Source organism: Prunus persica, chromosome G3 (assembly GCF_000346465.2).
Source record: "Prunus persica cultivar Lovell chromosome G3, Prunus_persica_NCBIv2, whole genome shotgun sequence".
In the NCBI taxonomy this organism is placed as follows: Eukaryota; Viridiplantae; Streptophyta; class Magnoliopsida; order Rosales; family Rosaceae; genus Prunus; species Prunus persica.
Window position 1 is genome coordinate 23,288,761 of NC_034011.1, and position 14,188 is coordinate 23,302,948.

Below are 14,188 nucleotides of genomic sequence, written 5' to 3' on the forward strand. Positions count from 1 at the left end.
TCACCTGACATGGATTCCCACACTGGCAAATATAAGGTATGTTCTCTTGTCGTCGTGCCATTTCCTCTGCCTAAATCCCAAAATCCTAAACTCTTTTGAACCCTAATCGACAAATAATACTCTCTTTTAGTTCCCCTATTTGAGACAACACTCGCCCCTCGCCACATCAGCACCACCACATGTGTGAATTAACCCACATTTCCTGCCACGCAAGCTCATTTAACGAGTTAATAGGATGTCATTGAGCAGAGGACGTAACATTTTAGACGAAGTGGAAAAATGAATGATTAAGTGAGGAAATTTGAGTTTAAAGGGGTTAAATGAGACCAAACTTGAATTCCAAAGGTGAAACAGTAAATAAGCCTATAATCATTTTATACAAAGTTTCTTTAGCTGCTTATCTTTTTCTATAAATTATGTTCTAGTTTTACTTCAACATTTTCAGGAAGATTTTGAATCACACGGGTTAAAAAATACATCCTAATTTCTTAATTATGATAAATATATATGTTCTAACTTCTTTTATTATAGGGATATGCATATTTTAACTCTATATATCACTCTCGGATCAAAGGAACACAAATTTTGTCATTTTTATTTATTTTCAACTCTATCCATTATGATGATTGGAAATTTTAGATTCTTTTTCAACTCTATCCATGCATTCGATTCGATATATATGTGATGTACACACAAGTAATTCATCTTTTCTTTTATGGATGTAATTTTTCATGACCCTTATTTATCAATTCACTATTGATTTAGTGATATTATCTTTACACCATTGGAAGATGACTATGTAAGTTTGAATATATCCTCGTCATAATTAAGATGAGATGAATTCTACGATGAGATGAATACCAAAATAGAAGTAAAGAGCCAATAAAGTTTAACTCAATGGAAAATGGACTTAACTTGTGACCAATTGTCTTAAGTTTGAATCGTCATAACACTTTGGTAACATGTGTGAGAAATTCATTTTTTCTTTATAATTTAAACTATCAGTTATATTCAAAAATAAATATAAATATATTTTCACGATAAGTATCATTCATTTATAAATGCTTTTTAGTAAAGATTGTAAACGAGGACGGAGTTGAAAGTTCATAAATCATACTCTTGTGTAAAAGAAACTTTAAAAAAAAGGAAGTAAGATCAAATCTCATTGACTTTATGGGTCGAATACATGAATTTAATTCTGGAACTATAAGAAATAGCAATTGGTTCAAATTGGGGGTGGGGATGTTTCCCTGTTTCTCATAGAAGGCCGTATTTAAAAGTGCGGCATTGGAATTTCTCGTATGCAATGCATTAGACAGTGACAGAGAAGATAAATAAATAAATAAAAGGTAGTTGACAACAAAACAATTGAGAAAAAATTGAGTAGTGGGAGACGCAGAAGAATCAGAGATTGGTGTAAGCAGATGATGGGATGGTTGCCAAAGCACTGTATATTTATATATATACAAGTCTCCTTTGAAAGGAAGATCCTGACCCTACCCTACCCCCCCTGTCAAATGCGAGTTGGCTTATTTTAATTAATCTTGAAAGATAAGCACTTTGTTAAATCAAATCCGATTGAATAAAAAGAATCAATCTATCATTAATATATAAGTTTTATGGGCCATCAAAGCTAAAGAAGAAACCCTTTATAACTCATCCCTTTGTGTGTGTTTTTCTTGCTTTAATCATATCGTTTTTATGCGTATCCTCTTATTATTTAAATGCAAGTTTTGATCTTCAAACTGTTAATATGTACCGTATATTCAAATTAAACAAGAAATATTTATTAGATTGTCGATTTGACTTGCAATTCATTCACAAGTATGACTAAAAGCAAGTAAAATCAATGTGATCTATTTTTCGGTTGAAATAATCACTGCGATTTTCATTTTTATTGACATCTAACTCGTTTGGTTACACAAACATCGTTCCAAACCCTGTCTCTTTACTATGTATAACTCCAGAAAGAACAAAATTACAAGAAAAATGATGACCAAAATTCCATCTCAAGCTCTCCTAGCTCCTCAAATAACAAACTCATCCATGCACTCTAATTCCAAAATCAGTATACTAAGTCGAAGGGTCTATAGGGGTCATGCATACTTGAACCCCATACTTAGGTTTGATGGTGAGGACAATAACGGGAGCATGACGATAATTAGGTGAAATCGTGAAGCTAAACCGGGAGATTAACATGGCTAATATGATCTTAGCTTCCATCATGGCGAAAGATTGGCCAATACAATTTCGAGGACCAGTAGCAAATGGGATAAACCTCCCGGGGGTGAATGACTTGGAAGCAAACCTTTCAGGGTTAAATTCATTTGCATCTTTGCCCCATAATTCTTCACTGTGGTGAATGGCCAGAACGGGTATCCATATAGATAGGCCCTTCGGAATATGGAGGTCACCAAGTTTGATGTCTTCAAAGGCCATTCGAGGCAGAACAGTTGCTGGTGGATACAGCCTCAGTGATTCATTTATTACCATATTTAACTGCAAAAAATAATAAAAAAAATTATTAACTGACCAATAAACTCAGCTACATCAACACGATTGCAGAAAAGAACACATATAATTAAAGGCAGGACCTAGACATGCAAGGCACTGCCACTGCCAAGCCTTTTTACCGGCTAAGCCTCTATAAAATATTCATTTTGGTGTTCTGGGTATTTTTAATTAGGCTTCTGCTCATTAAGTAGAACCAATGGAGAGCCTATGTCAAGGGGTAGTAGACTAGGGGCCACTACTTTTTCCCACATTGTTTTTAAATACCTCTTGCTCAATGCGAGTATGAAGAGGTACTTAGAACAGAGTAATTTGTTTTCAAGTTTTGGAAGCATTGCTTAGTGGCTGGCTGTTATATCTTGTCCCTACCCACACTACCTTAATTTTTTGTTAATTTCAGTTCATGACAACAAATGCCCAAATGTCCACCATACCAAACCACCCAAAAAAAACTAAAAAGTAGCAATAAAAATACAGAGTAAGCAAGCTTGCTTACCAAAGTGAGCTTGGGGAGATGATCAACAGAGGGAGTTCCACCATTGCAGACTTGCTTGAGCTCAGCCCTAACCTTTTCTTGCCAAGAGGGGTTGCTGGCTAGTAACATGACAGTCCAAGTGAGAAGCAGGGCAGTGGTTTCATGTCCTGCAAAGAAGAACGTCTTGCATTCATCCATGATCAGCTGCAAATTTATGCTAAAACCATTCCCTCTCTTCTTCTGCATCTCATTAAGCAACATCCCCAGCAAATCATTCCCATAAGAGCTGCTCCGGCCGATCTCCACGCAGTCCTTTCGACTCTGTATTATCTCCATTAGCAGCCTCTCCACCTCCATTTTCAGGGATTTTATTTCTCTGTTGTATTTACTTGGGAAAAACCTGAAAAACCAATTAAAATTGCAGAAAAATATTATAAATTAATAAGTATCATGACATACAATTAGCACATCTGTCATGACTCAATTGAAAGAGCAGCTAGCACAACAACTGACTTGAAAGTGATTGACAATTGACAAAGAACAAATTATATTAACTATAATAAGCATAAAACAAATGGCCACACAAAAAGAAGCTTATTGGGAAAATGGAATCGAGTAAAGAAATTAGGAACAAGAAAACATGACCACGTAAAAGATATATATTGGCTCTTTTATTATTTATCAAATAGCAAACGAAACCAAATAAATATCCTCCTAAAATGCACATCAAATATATTATGTTCTACTCACCGGCTTCCGGGAAGGCACAAATGCTTGCTTGCTTGGGAGCATAGATGCTGCAGAACCGTGAGCAGTCGAAAAATCTGTTTTCCCTTCTCGTAGCTGCTATCGAACTCTGTTCTTGAAATTATGTCTGCCGTGAGCCTTGTCATGTACTCTCCTATCTCAAACTCCCTTCCTCCTGAAGTCTCTATCTCATTTTGGAGGGACTGGAGCATCTCCTTAGTGCATTCCACCATGTACCCCGCATAGCTCTAATAAAAAGCAAGCACACACCAAATTAAATCAAAACCAATAAATAATTTGTTACCATAATTAACACAAAACATTCTAATTAAACACAAAACAAACATTGTTGTATGTATGTACCTTGAGTCTATCTCCCATGAATGCCGGTGCAACGATGTGGCGTTGGTGATACCAGTCTTCGCCGTTGGCCATTAGTAGGCCGCGGCCGATGAAATGCTTGGAGCCTTGCTGCTGAAGCCAGGATTTACCAGAGACGGTGCTGTACTTGGACAGAAGCTCCTTGATCAACTCAGTCTCGGCCAGGCACATCCGGGGCTCAATTCCAGTCCAATATATGAACCTTTTTCCTGTAACCCAATTCAAATACCAAGCAAACCACATAAGCTTCATTGATTAATTATGTGATTGATTAAATTATACGACTAGAAAACTAAACGAAATAACAAACCATATTGCTTCGACCAGAGGACGTAATGGGGCAAGAGGCGGCCGACGATGTCATGGCTGATAGTGTGCATGTCATGAGAAGTTGATTTGGCGACAAGGGAGGCCATGTCCAAGATGTTGCCGTTGAGAGGGCGGGGTTTAGGGCCACGCACCCCTTGCTTTTCCATTATTTTCTTGATGCGTCTTGGGGTTAAAAAGTAGCATGAGAGAGTGTCATATGCAACTCTTATTAACAAGCTAAGCAATATGACTAGCAGAGTCGTCAGGAGCATCGCGGCCATGGCTATGTGGTGGAAAATGATTAGCAGAGTTGCTCAGGTTGATAGAACAAGACAGAACGAAAAGAGAGAGTGTGGTCTTAATGCGAACCAAGCAGCCACAACCCCATTTATAATGGCCAGAGAAGGCCTGGCCTTCAGCAATTTTTTTTAGTGCTGTTATTTCCACCACTGTTCTATTTTCCCGCCCACCTTATCTTCTCACCTACCATATAAATTTGAAAAAACACAATCCTAGCTTTCTCCTAACTGGAAATACCTATTCAATGAAATATCTCCTAATCCAATACATGTCGTATGAAAATTGGATACTATAAAGATTTTTTTAGCTGAACTTCCCTTTAAAGAAAATTATTAGAACAGCAACATGGAAAATGAAACAAGACCAAATTAAATATATTACAGCAGTCGGTTTCTAATGGTTATTCAACAACATAAGCAGATCTTACATGTGAAATCTAGATTTAGGAGAAAATTTACATGGTAGGCGGGAAGATAAGGTGAGTGGGGAAATGGTATAAGGAATAGAAGTAGCATCATTTTTTTTAATTGGAACACACTGTGAGTATTACGCTAGCTTTTTAAAATAAGAAAAAATAAACAAATTTGGGAGAAATATTATTTGGTTGGGAGGGGCAAAAGGCAATTATGGTGTTACATTTTAACCAAATGTTATAGATTTTCCCCGATTTAGTTTTCCATTTTGGGTTGCTTTCCTTTTTGGGTTGTTTCTTCCTTTTTGGTTTGTTTTGAGATTTATGTCTTGTACATAGGGGCGGACTTAAGATTTTTTCTTTGTGTCTTTAATATAAGGAGCTGATTTTCCCACTCATCTTTTTTCCACTTACACTTCCTTTTCCTTTTTGGGTTGTCTCTTTCCTATTCTACCTTTACCCTGCATTAAGGTTTTGATAACTGAAATTAAGAAAAGTTAACAGAAAAAACAAAAAACAAAAAACAAAAAAAAATTGAAATGGATAGAAATAATGTAAATATTTGTATGCTAAATTCTTTGGTTTATTTTTTACCAAGTAAGTATGTGAGTACTATTTATCTTTGTTGTAGTTAATAGATAATAAAATTTTTGAGCTAACATATTTACAGGTAGAAGACTCAAAGAATGTTGCTAACCAAATTGTCATTAAGAGCTTAGATATGAAGAGAGTAAGGTATGCATAATAGTCTCAAATTGTTATTCTTTAATAATATTAGTAAGTGATTGTACATGTCTTCTTATTAAAGGAAATTATAGGATAAAGGTAGAATAGAAAAAAGAAAGAACAAAAAAAAAGATTAAAAAGTATTAAAAAGCTAAAAGAAAGTGTAAGTAGAAAAAAAGTGAGTGAAAAAATCACCTCGCTTAATATATTGCTCAAGTTTTATAATGAATATCATTATTTGATTAAAAAAAACTTTAAATCATATTCGTAATGTTACTAAAATTGGAAAGTGGGAATTTGTTTGGAATTTGATTTTAAGGCATATATATATATATATATATATATATATATATATGAGGGGATAAGTACAATAGTAGTGCTGGTTGACCGTCTTTCGCACTGTTACGAGTTGGGATTGGGGAAATTAGAATCAACATTTTTTTCAAAGATACATTACTAGCTTTGAAATAAGTGGTAATTTTCTTGTTAGTGTTGAAAGAAGTCTAAATATTTGGGCGGAGGTGGTGAATATTATTATTTTTGGTACATAAGTTTTTAAACAATAATATTGACTTAATTATGAGGGGCTTTCGGCGTCACCATTAAAATGAGAAGTTATAGAATAGTACAGTATCACCACGTCAGCTGGTAGTACTTTCATTCAAAATTTGCCATGTGTATCGTTTTTATAAGAAATTAAACTATTTTTCCAGTTGGATTTGCAACTCCAATTTTACCCTTCACAAGAAAATTTAAAAAATCTTTAGAAAAACAGAGAAAATGAAAACAACCCCTACCATCGCAGTGACACCATCATCCGACGGCCCTCCCTCTATGTCTTTCCATTACTCGATGTTCATTCAAATGTCTCAGTAAATAAGTATTTCAATTTGATAATGATTAAAGCCTCTTTCTTTGAATATGGTGGACCCATTTGTAATGATTAGAGATCTTGCAGGTGCTTCCATAGGTTAAAGAGAAGTTGCAGTTTCAGGAAGAGAGACGAAGGGTCGGCGGAGTGACCAAATGCGTAATAATATCTTCATGTCTAACACTTACAACATGATTGAAAGACTTGCTACTATGTGTTTGATGCTTGCAGAACTGGGCAAATTGCTATGCACCTAATCTTTTCTGTCACTTTTGAAGCATGGTTATCTTCTTCCCTATCATTTCTTCCATATTTAGAACTTCAATTAACAAATTCGCCCCAATTTAGAAAGGACTAATCCACATTGTCATTTGGTCTACCTTATTTGGCCTCATACAAATCTGATTGTGCATGAAGTGCTTCTTTCCTTGTTTCCTTTTAATTTTTTTGGAATTGAATGTAAAATCCAATGAGATCATTTGTGGTTAAATGATTTTGGAATGTATTAGTCATTTCGTTTGAATCAAGAGATTATATACTTATCTGGAAAAAGAAAAAAAAAAGAGATTATTTAGTATCCAAAATTTAAATTCAAAGTTTTTTTTTTCGGGTCGAAAAATTCAAAGTATTCATAACCCTAAAGGGACACAATTTTAAACACAAACATCTTATCAATATAAAAATATTAGTAAATATTGTGTAGTCTCTTTTACCACATGGTGTATCCAGAATATATAAAAATTCTCGTGAGGCACACATTTAATTTTAATAACTTTTTCTAATTTTGCACATCACCCATTTTCTTTTCTAAATTCGTTACAAAGCGTGTCATTATATTAGCAGCACACAGAAATCTTTGGTTTAAAGTTCAAGCCTGCGTATTTGATATATATATATGCACATTAACTTGGCGCTTGTGAGGTACTAAAATTTCTATATATAGTGACAATTTTAACTTTATATAGCATTACCCTCATGCTTTATTCTTTCAAGCTCATTTAATCTCTCTCTATATATACCTTTGTACTCTTTATTCTTATTAATCTAATAAAATTTTATCACATTTTTATATATAAAAATTATTGTTTTACTATCACATCAGTTTTTACTTTATACGTCAATCTTTTTTCTTTTTTTTAAAAATGTTGTTTAAAAAAAAAAATTTAAAAACCACAAATTTTAGAAGTTTTAGAAGAACAAGTTTCTTAATTTGTGACTTGAGATTGAGAAGTAGGTTTATATTCCCACGCATGCCCAGTCTGACCATAAATAAAAAAGGGTTATTATATAAAAGGAAATTATGCTTCATAGGTGGGTGGGTGCTGCTGGGTAGCAAATTGTATTAATTCCAATTATTTTCTCATAATTTAAAAATTAGAAACAAATAAAAATCTAATGTCTCTTTATATAAGGGGAATCCAACCGTCCAATTCATCCAATCAATGATCTGGATCTGCAATCTCCATTTCCTCTTCCCTCAATCTGCCAGGAATTTTGTTCCCCAATCTGTTCCAGAATGAATTCCAAAAAATAAATTAGGAAAAGTTGATGTAAGTTGCTTCCTATATTTTCAAAATAATTAATAACAATATGGTGGGGCTCAATGTGTAGAAAGTGTGTATCTTTTTCCTTCCCTTATTTGCTGTTTTTTTTCCATAATTTTTCAAAGATCATGTAAGTGAGTTTGTTTTTTTTCTTTTCCAAGTTAGCAATTTTCACATTTCGCACGTTCTTCACTACATTTTTGGTTATGATGTTTTCAAAGAACTTTATGGAGGATGAAAATTTTGAAAACGAAACATATTGAGGCTTTTGCAACTGTACTACCTAAAACATGATTCAAAGTATCGATCATAGATCAAATTAAAAGAGAGCAAAAAGGAATTTAATAGTCAATTAAGAAAGTACTTTCATTAGCTGCTCAAATGAGAATATTGTAATTAATATGGTAATTTGTCAATTGCAGAGTGTACATATTTGAAAATTTAGTAGTTTCAATCCGTTTATGCATTGTTGCTATGTATATTCTTTCAACCTTCGACTTATTTCAAACTCGACACTCATCAGTCAATTGTAGAATGCAAATTAAGACGTTGACATTTAGTTAGATTAGAACTAAGATTTATATATGAACTACACCCCTAAAGTTAAAATGAATTGGTAAAAGCAAACATCAACCATGGATTTTATTTTGTACATAACTTATCACGTGTTTTACTTATATCTATTAATTTTATAAATTTTAATTTTTGTGTGTAAATTAGACATACCTAAATCAGTGCATACACGAATGAGCACACAATTTTCATGTACTTAACTTATATAAAATCCGAGTTTATGAAATAATTTATCCATGTCATATGTACGTAACATAATTCAATTCCATTAGTATTTGGTAAGTCCTACTGGTAAATATCTGTGTGTGAATGATAAATCTGTGTGTAAAATCTATGTGTGACCTTTGGAGTCAATTTCAGTCGAAAGGGTGATTACTAAAATAAAAATAAAATAAAATCATTCGAAAGGAGATGCTGTTTTGACTTTTTATGTGATGTGGAATTTAGTATCAACTGCAAGTCAACAAGTGGGATCAGAATTAAAGTCATCGAGGCTAATTCTTCTTTGTTTTTTGCTTAAAACGTACGGTTAATTGAATTTATGGTGCATGTGGATTAAGATTAATGCATGCATGTGGTTCTCCTGCAACTTTTACATGTATATGCGTAGAACTTTTCTATATATATATATATATATATATATATATATATAGGTAGATACATGAATTTCATCACACATTGCATTGCTCATAACATGCATCAATTAAAAACATTATCAATTTTATGGCCTCGTGCAACGCTCTCTAATTCCTTATTGGCTTGCACATGCATTTCACACAGCAGCTTTCTTCAGAGATGGTGCCCTGCAGGTTGCACCTGTAAAATAATATTCCAAAGGTGTTATATAAATATTGCATTATACTAACTAACTAACTATATATATATATATATTATTTTTTTATGTGGATACTATTACTGTGTGGATGTCATTGTAAACAATAAGGAAATCAGGGAAGAGTAATAGAAAATACACTGTGTTCACACCATAATAACTTCCGGACGTCCGTATAAGAGAAATTCTATATATACATATATACTCAATTAACATAGAAGAAATACAGCTCATATATACCTAGAAATTAACGATATATCTGTAGAAATTAAATGGTTTAATTGATCTATATGTCTATATGGATCCACATAACCAATGTATTTTGGTCATTATTAGTCACCAAAAAGTGTTTAGTTGTTGAAATTTTTTCACATATAGCTTTCGATTAGTGATATATATATATATACACACACATGTATACCTATAACAAAACTCAATAAGCTGGATATATATCAGGTATTGGATAAAATTAAAATTGAGAAACAAGTTGAATTGTACAGCACGGATAATATTTGCTTAGCCAAAGAATAAATGTTTGTGTTGCTTAGGTTGCGAATATGAATCCCACGTTCATGCAATAATCAGCTTAATTAATGGTTTAAGTATATGATAGTTTCACAAAAGTAATGGGTCTAATCTATAATTTAGATTCACAGTTTAATAAGAATAAATTATCTGCAAGCGTAACACATGCGGATTGATCATTGATGATGGTATGAGCAGAAGTAGTTTAATTAGCAGCCGTACTAAGGGATGGCAAAAATTCCCGCAAGGGCGGATCTCTATTGAGTCCTCAACCTTAACGGGGGGAGATTTCGGAGCCAAATGAGTATCGGGTATGGGGATCCTTGAACTTGAAAAATCCCCGACGGGTATGGGGAGCGGATGGTATTGACGTCCCCATCCCCGAACCGGACCCGAGAATATATATGTTTATATTCAAAAACAAAGGTAGGGATAAAGAGCGAGGACGGAGATGGTTACTCGACCCGTTGCCATCCCCATACTGTAAGTAATGGGTCTAATCGGGAATTCGGGGCGGGTATGGGGGATAGTCCCCTGACGGGGACGGGTACGGAGGCGGGGATTTCCGGAAACTTATTAAACGGGGATGGGTTCAGGGACATGGGCAGGGATAGAGAGCGAGGACGGAGATGATATTGTCATACCCGACCCGTTGCCATCCCTAGCCATACTGTAAGTATTCGATCAGGTTTGATGGATTGAAATTTAGTATTCTAAGCATGCACACCGAATCTTCTTATATTCTGTAGGGTATCCTCCTCGGCCATAGCCATAACCAAGTGGGGTGAAGGAACCCAGCCGAAAGCAAACAAGTTAAGATATCTCCATTAACAATTGATCAAAGCAGACAAACTTAGATATATGTGCATTAACAAGTTGATCAAGACTTGCTAATTACGATAAAAAGGGGTAGTTAGATTACAGTTTGAAGAATCTTTGGATATGTTCCATCCTTATGCAGTGCCCTTATCGGAAGCTACTGGTTGGTGCGTCGGTGCGTAATACCAATCCCTGTGTTTAAATTACTGTTAAATCAAGGATTAAAAATGTCATAGTTAGCGGAAAGCAAAGGACTCAGACTCAGAGAATCATAATCTGCTAATGATTAAAATACCATTACTTTCGCATTTTTATTTTCAAAAAGGGAAGATAGAGATTAGAGAGGAATTGTTGACTGTGATGAGTCAAAAAGAGAAGTATGAACATATGCAAATTACTGTAGCAATGCAAGAAAAAAGGAACATGTTCTTTTGGGGCTACCTGCCCTTCAAAAGCTATAGCTTACAAGACATTTGAATTCTGGCCGTACATCATGCTGATAGTATAGATGCTTTGTACGGTTGCGATTGGATGCGATCGAAGAAAGCTTCGGACATATTTTCAAGATGGGACCTCTTGCTTTTTTTGCTGCGTATATGGTTTCTGTTACACAGTTGTTGATTGTTTTTATTTCCTGTACATCAAATTGCAGAAAATTTGATGGCCATGCGGTGTGCCTTTCTCTAAATTACAAAAGCAAAATCAGTAATGTTTCCGGCTAAAAACAAACTCAAGATTCCTCATTCTCAACCCCTAGTTTCCAGCCCATGCTAATCAAGGCTTATGGCCATCTTAAAATTGAACCACCAAAGTTATACTAGCCTCACCCCTCACCAAAGGATTGAGCCCCTTCCATTTAAACCCAACATGAACTGGATATAATTGTCTACAGTTAGCCCACAAAAAGATGAGTTTTCAAATCTAAAAACTTTTTTAGTATTGAACTCCAAATTATTTTTAAGACCTAAAAAAATTAAAATTAAAATTAAAAACCCTAGATTCCCAAATTAAAATTAACCAAAGAAAAGGGAAATTTTGTGTGGTTTCAAGGGAAACCCTAAAAACCCAAAACATGAAAAAAGATTTATCAATTTTGGGTGGTGTCGGGTTAAGCCAGGGATGTAGTGGACGAAGGAGACCTTGACGGAGCTGCAAAAGACGTCGACCTAGAACCACCAACCAACAAGAGAGGGAGGAGAGAGTGTTTTTGAGTTTATTTTGGGTGTGAGTTCTTAAAAATGGTCCAATCAAACGGGATTTTTAAGCTTTGGACTTAAAATCTATTTTCGAGTTCATAAAACTAGATACAAGTAGGATACCAAACGGGCCTTCTGCCAGTCATTTTATGAGCATGTTCTTTTCTAACTGCTCAGCATTTCAATTCAAACAGCAACAAAGTGAGGCAGAGGAAGTAAGGAACCATCAAAATACAATCAAAATTCGAAGGAAATTGACAGAATCCAAAGTGAAATTCAATACTAGCAGTCGGTTTTTCATTTTAACAAATCATAATCAGATATTGAAATGCAAAACTTTGTTTCTTCCTTGACATGGCCTAACATGGAATATCCAGGCTCCATAGTATTGAACCTGGCAAGCACAAGTGATACGCGAAACAGTACTTTCAAATTTCACCTGAAAGATTTCAAAACAATGACGACCTTAAGCACCTGCTTGAGCATTCCTAGTTTGCTGCTGCAACTCTTCATCGGCATTTCGCATAAACTGGTCCCAGCCGCTCCCGGGGCTGGTGTCCAAATAATCATACGGCACTGCGGTCTTCAGACCTGGCCTAACAGCACACTGACCCTCCACAATTCTGAAGTCCACACCATCATCCCCTAGTTCACTGCAATTCTGATCCAATTCCTCCCATGTAAACATGAGAGGCAACGTAAATGCACCCCATGGGTTAAAATCCACAACCTTAACCCGATCATCCTCTGTCACATAGACATCAAAGGTGTAGTTTTCCGACTCAAATCTCGACATCAAATTCTCCACGAAAAAATCTTCAATCAACACTCGAAGACTGTCTTTCTTTTCAAGTAGAGCAGGGTAAAAAGTAGTGACCTCACGTTGGGAAATTCCAACCAAATTCTGATTTCGTACAAAGCAACGGAATTCCATCTCTGGCTTAAGGAACTGGTACCATTTACGAAGTGCAAGCACGAAACTCTTAGGTCTCGATGAGGTTTTATCGTGGCACGAATCGTAGGCATGACATAAATCATGAACCAATGAGTCAGATGAGCGTAGCAAGAGGGCAATCTCACTGAATGAAGAGCATTTGAGTGTCCCAGTCGTGCTGATCCAAGCAGAGTCTTTTGGTGCACTCCAGTTGAGCTTAGGGAACACAGAACCTCCAAGTGATTCAATTGACTCCTTGACCTGCAACTCAAGCTCAGGGAAAGAAGGTGGCAACGGAGGCTGCTCTGCCTCGTCATCAGACCCTTCTGATATTTGATAGTCATCTTCCTCCTCTGGATTATGAATTCTATTGGGAAAAGCATCTTCATTTGTGATTGAAACGGGGAGGAGGAAGGGCCCCGAATCATCTAGAAGGTACTGGACAAAGGGTTCTGGAAGTTCATGAATCCGAGTTTTGATAGACACAGATTTGAATTTTGGGTACCATTCCTGTATCTGGCATCGATTCACTTCGTCTTCCTTCATCTTGTTGCTCAGTGTACAATGCATCATAAATTCACAAAACACTTCACTAAATTCTACGATTACGCAAACCAATTCCCCAAAACTCTAATTTCTCAAATTGAAGCAAATATCATCACAAAATCAGAAACAAAAACATTTAATTTCTTAATCTCTAATGATTACGAACATGTGTACCTGAACTGAATTGAGTTTAGAGGCAGAAACCATGTGCCAACGTAGAAGAAGTAGTCAAGTAAATCAAAATGTTTGGTATTTTGGGACGCAGCTTCTAGCTTTTCTGCCTAGGTTTTGTGTTGATGGGTTGGGCCTCTTTGCGCCTCTAATCGCTTGGTTTGTCTCTGTTCTGTTCTTGGGCCGGTTTTAGGAAGTGATTTTAGGAAAAATAAAAAATAAACAAAGACAGACAAGTGTAATGAACATACAAGAGGCTGTGTTGTTGTGTTTGGTCACGGTGATGCTGTTCTTATCCTTAGGACAGCATTGGTGG

The 14,188-nt window shown here is 35.4% G+C and overlaps 2 protein-coding genes across 2 annotated transcripts; both read right to left on the reverse strand.

Moving 5' to 3' along the window:
- LOC18784282 (cytokinin hydroxylase) lies at positions 1,866–4,883 on the reverse strand. The gene is made up of 5 exons (XM_007216040.2): positions 4,425–4,883; positions 4,097–4,323; positions 3,737–3,981; positions 3,008–3,386; positions 1,866–2,499 (listed from the first exon to the last, which is right to left on the reverse strand). The coding sequence occupies exons 1-5, from the start codon at positions 4,702–4,704 to the stop codon at positions 2,074–2,076; spliced, it is 1,557 nt and encodes a 518-aa protein (XP_007216102.1). The 5' UTR covers positions 4,705–4,883; the 3' UTR covers positions 1,866–2,073.
- On the reverse strand, positions 12,438–14,186 carry LOC18782749 (cell division cycle protein 123 homolog). Its single transcript, XM_007215570.2, has one exon. It carries the CDS (start codon positions 13,726–13,728, stop codon positions 12,688–12,690), a length of 1,041 nt encoding a protein of 346 aa, XP_007215632.1. The 5' UTR covers positions 13,729–14,186; the 3' UTR covers positions 12,438–12,687.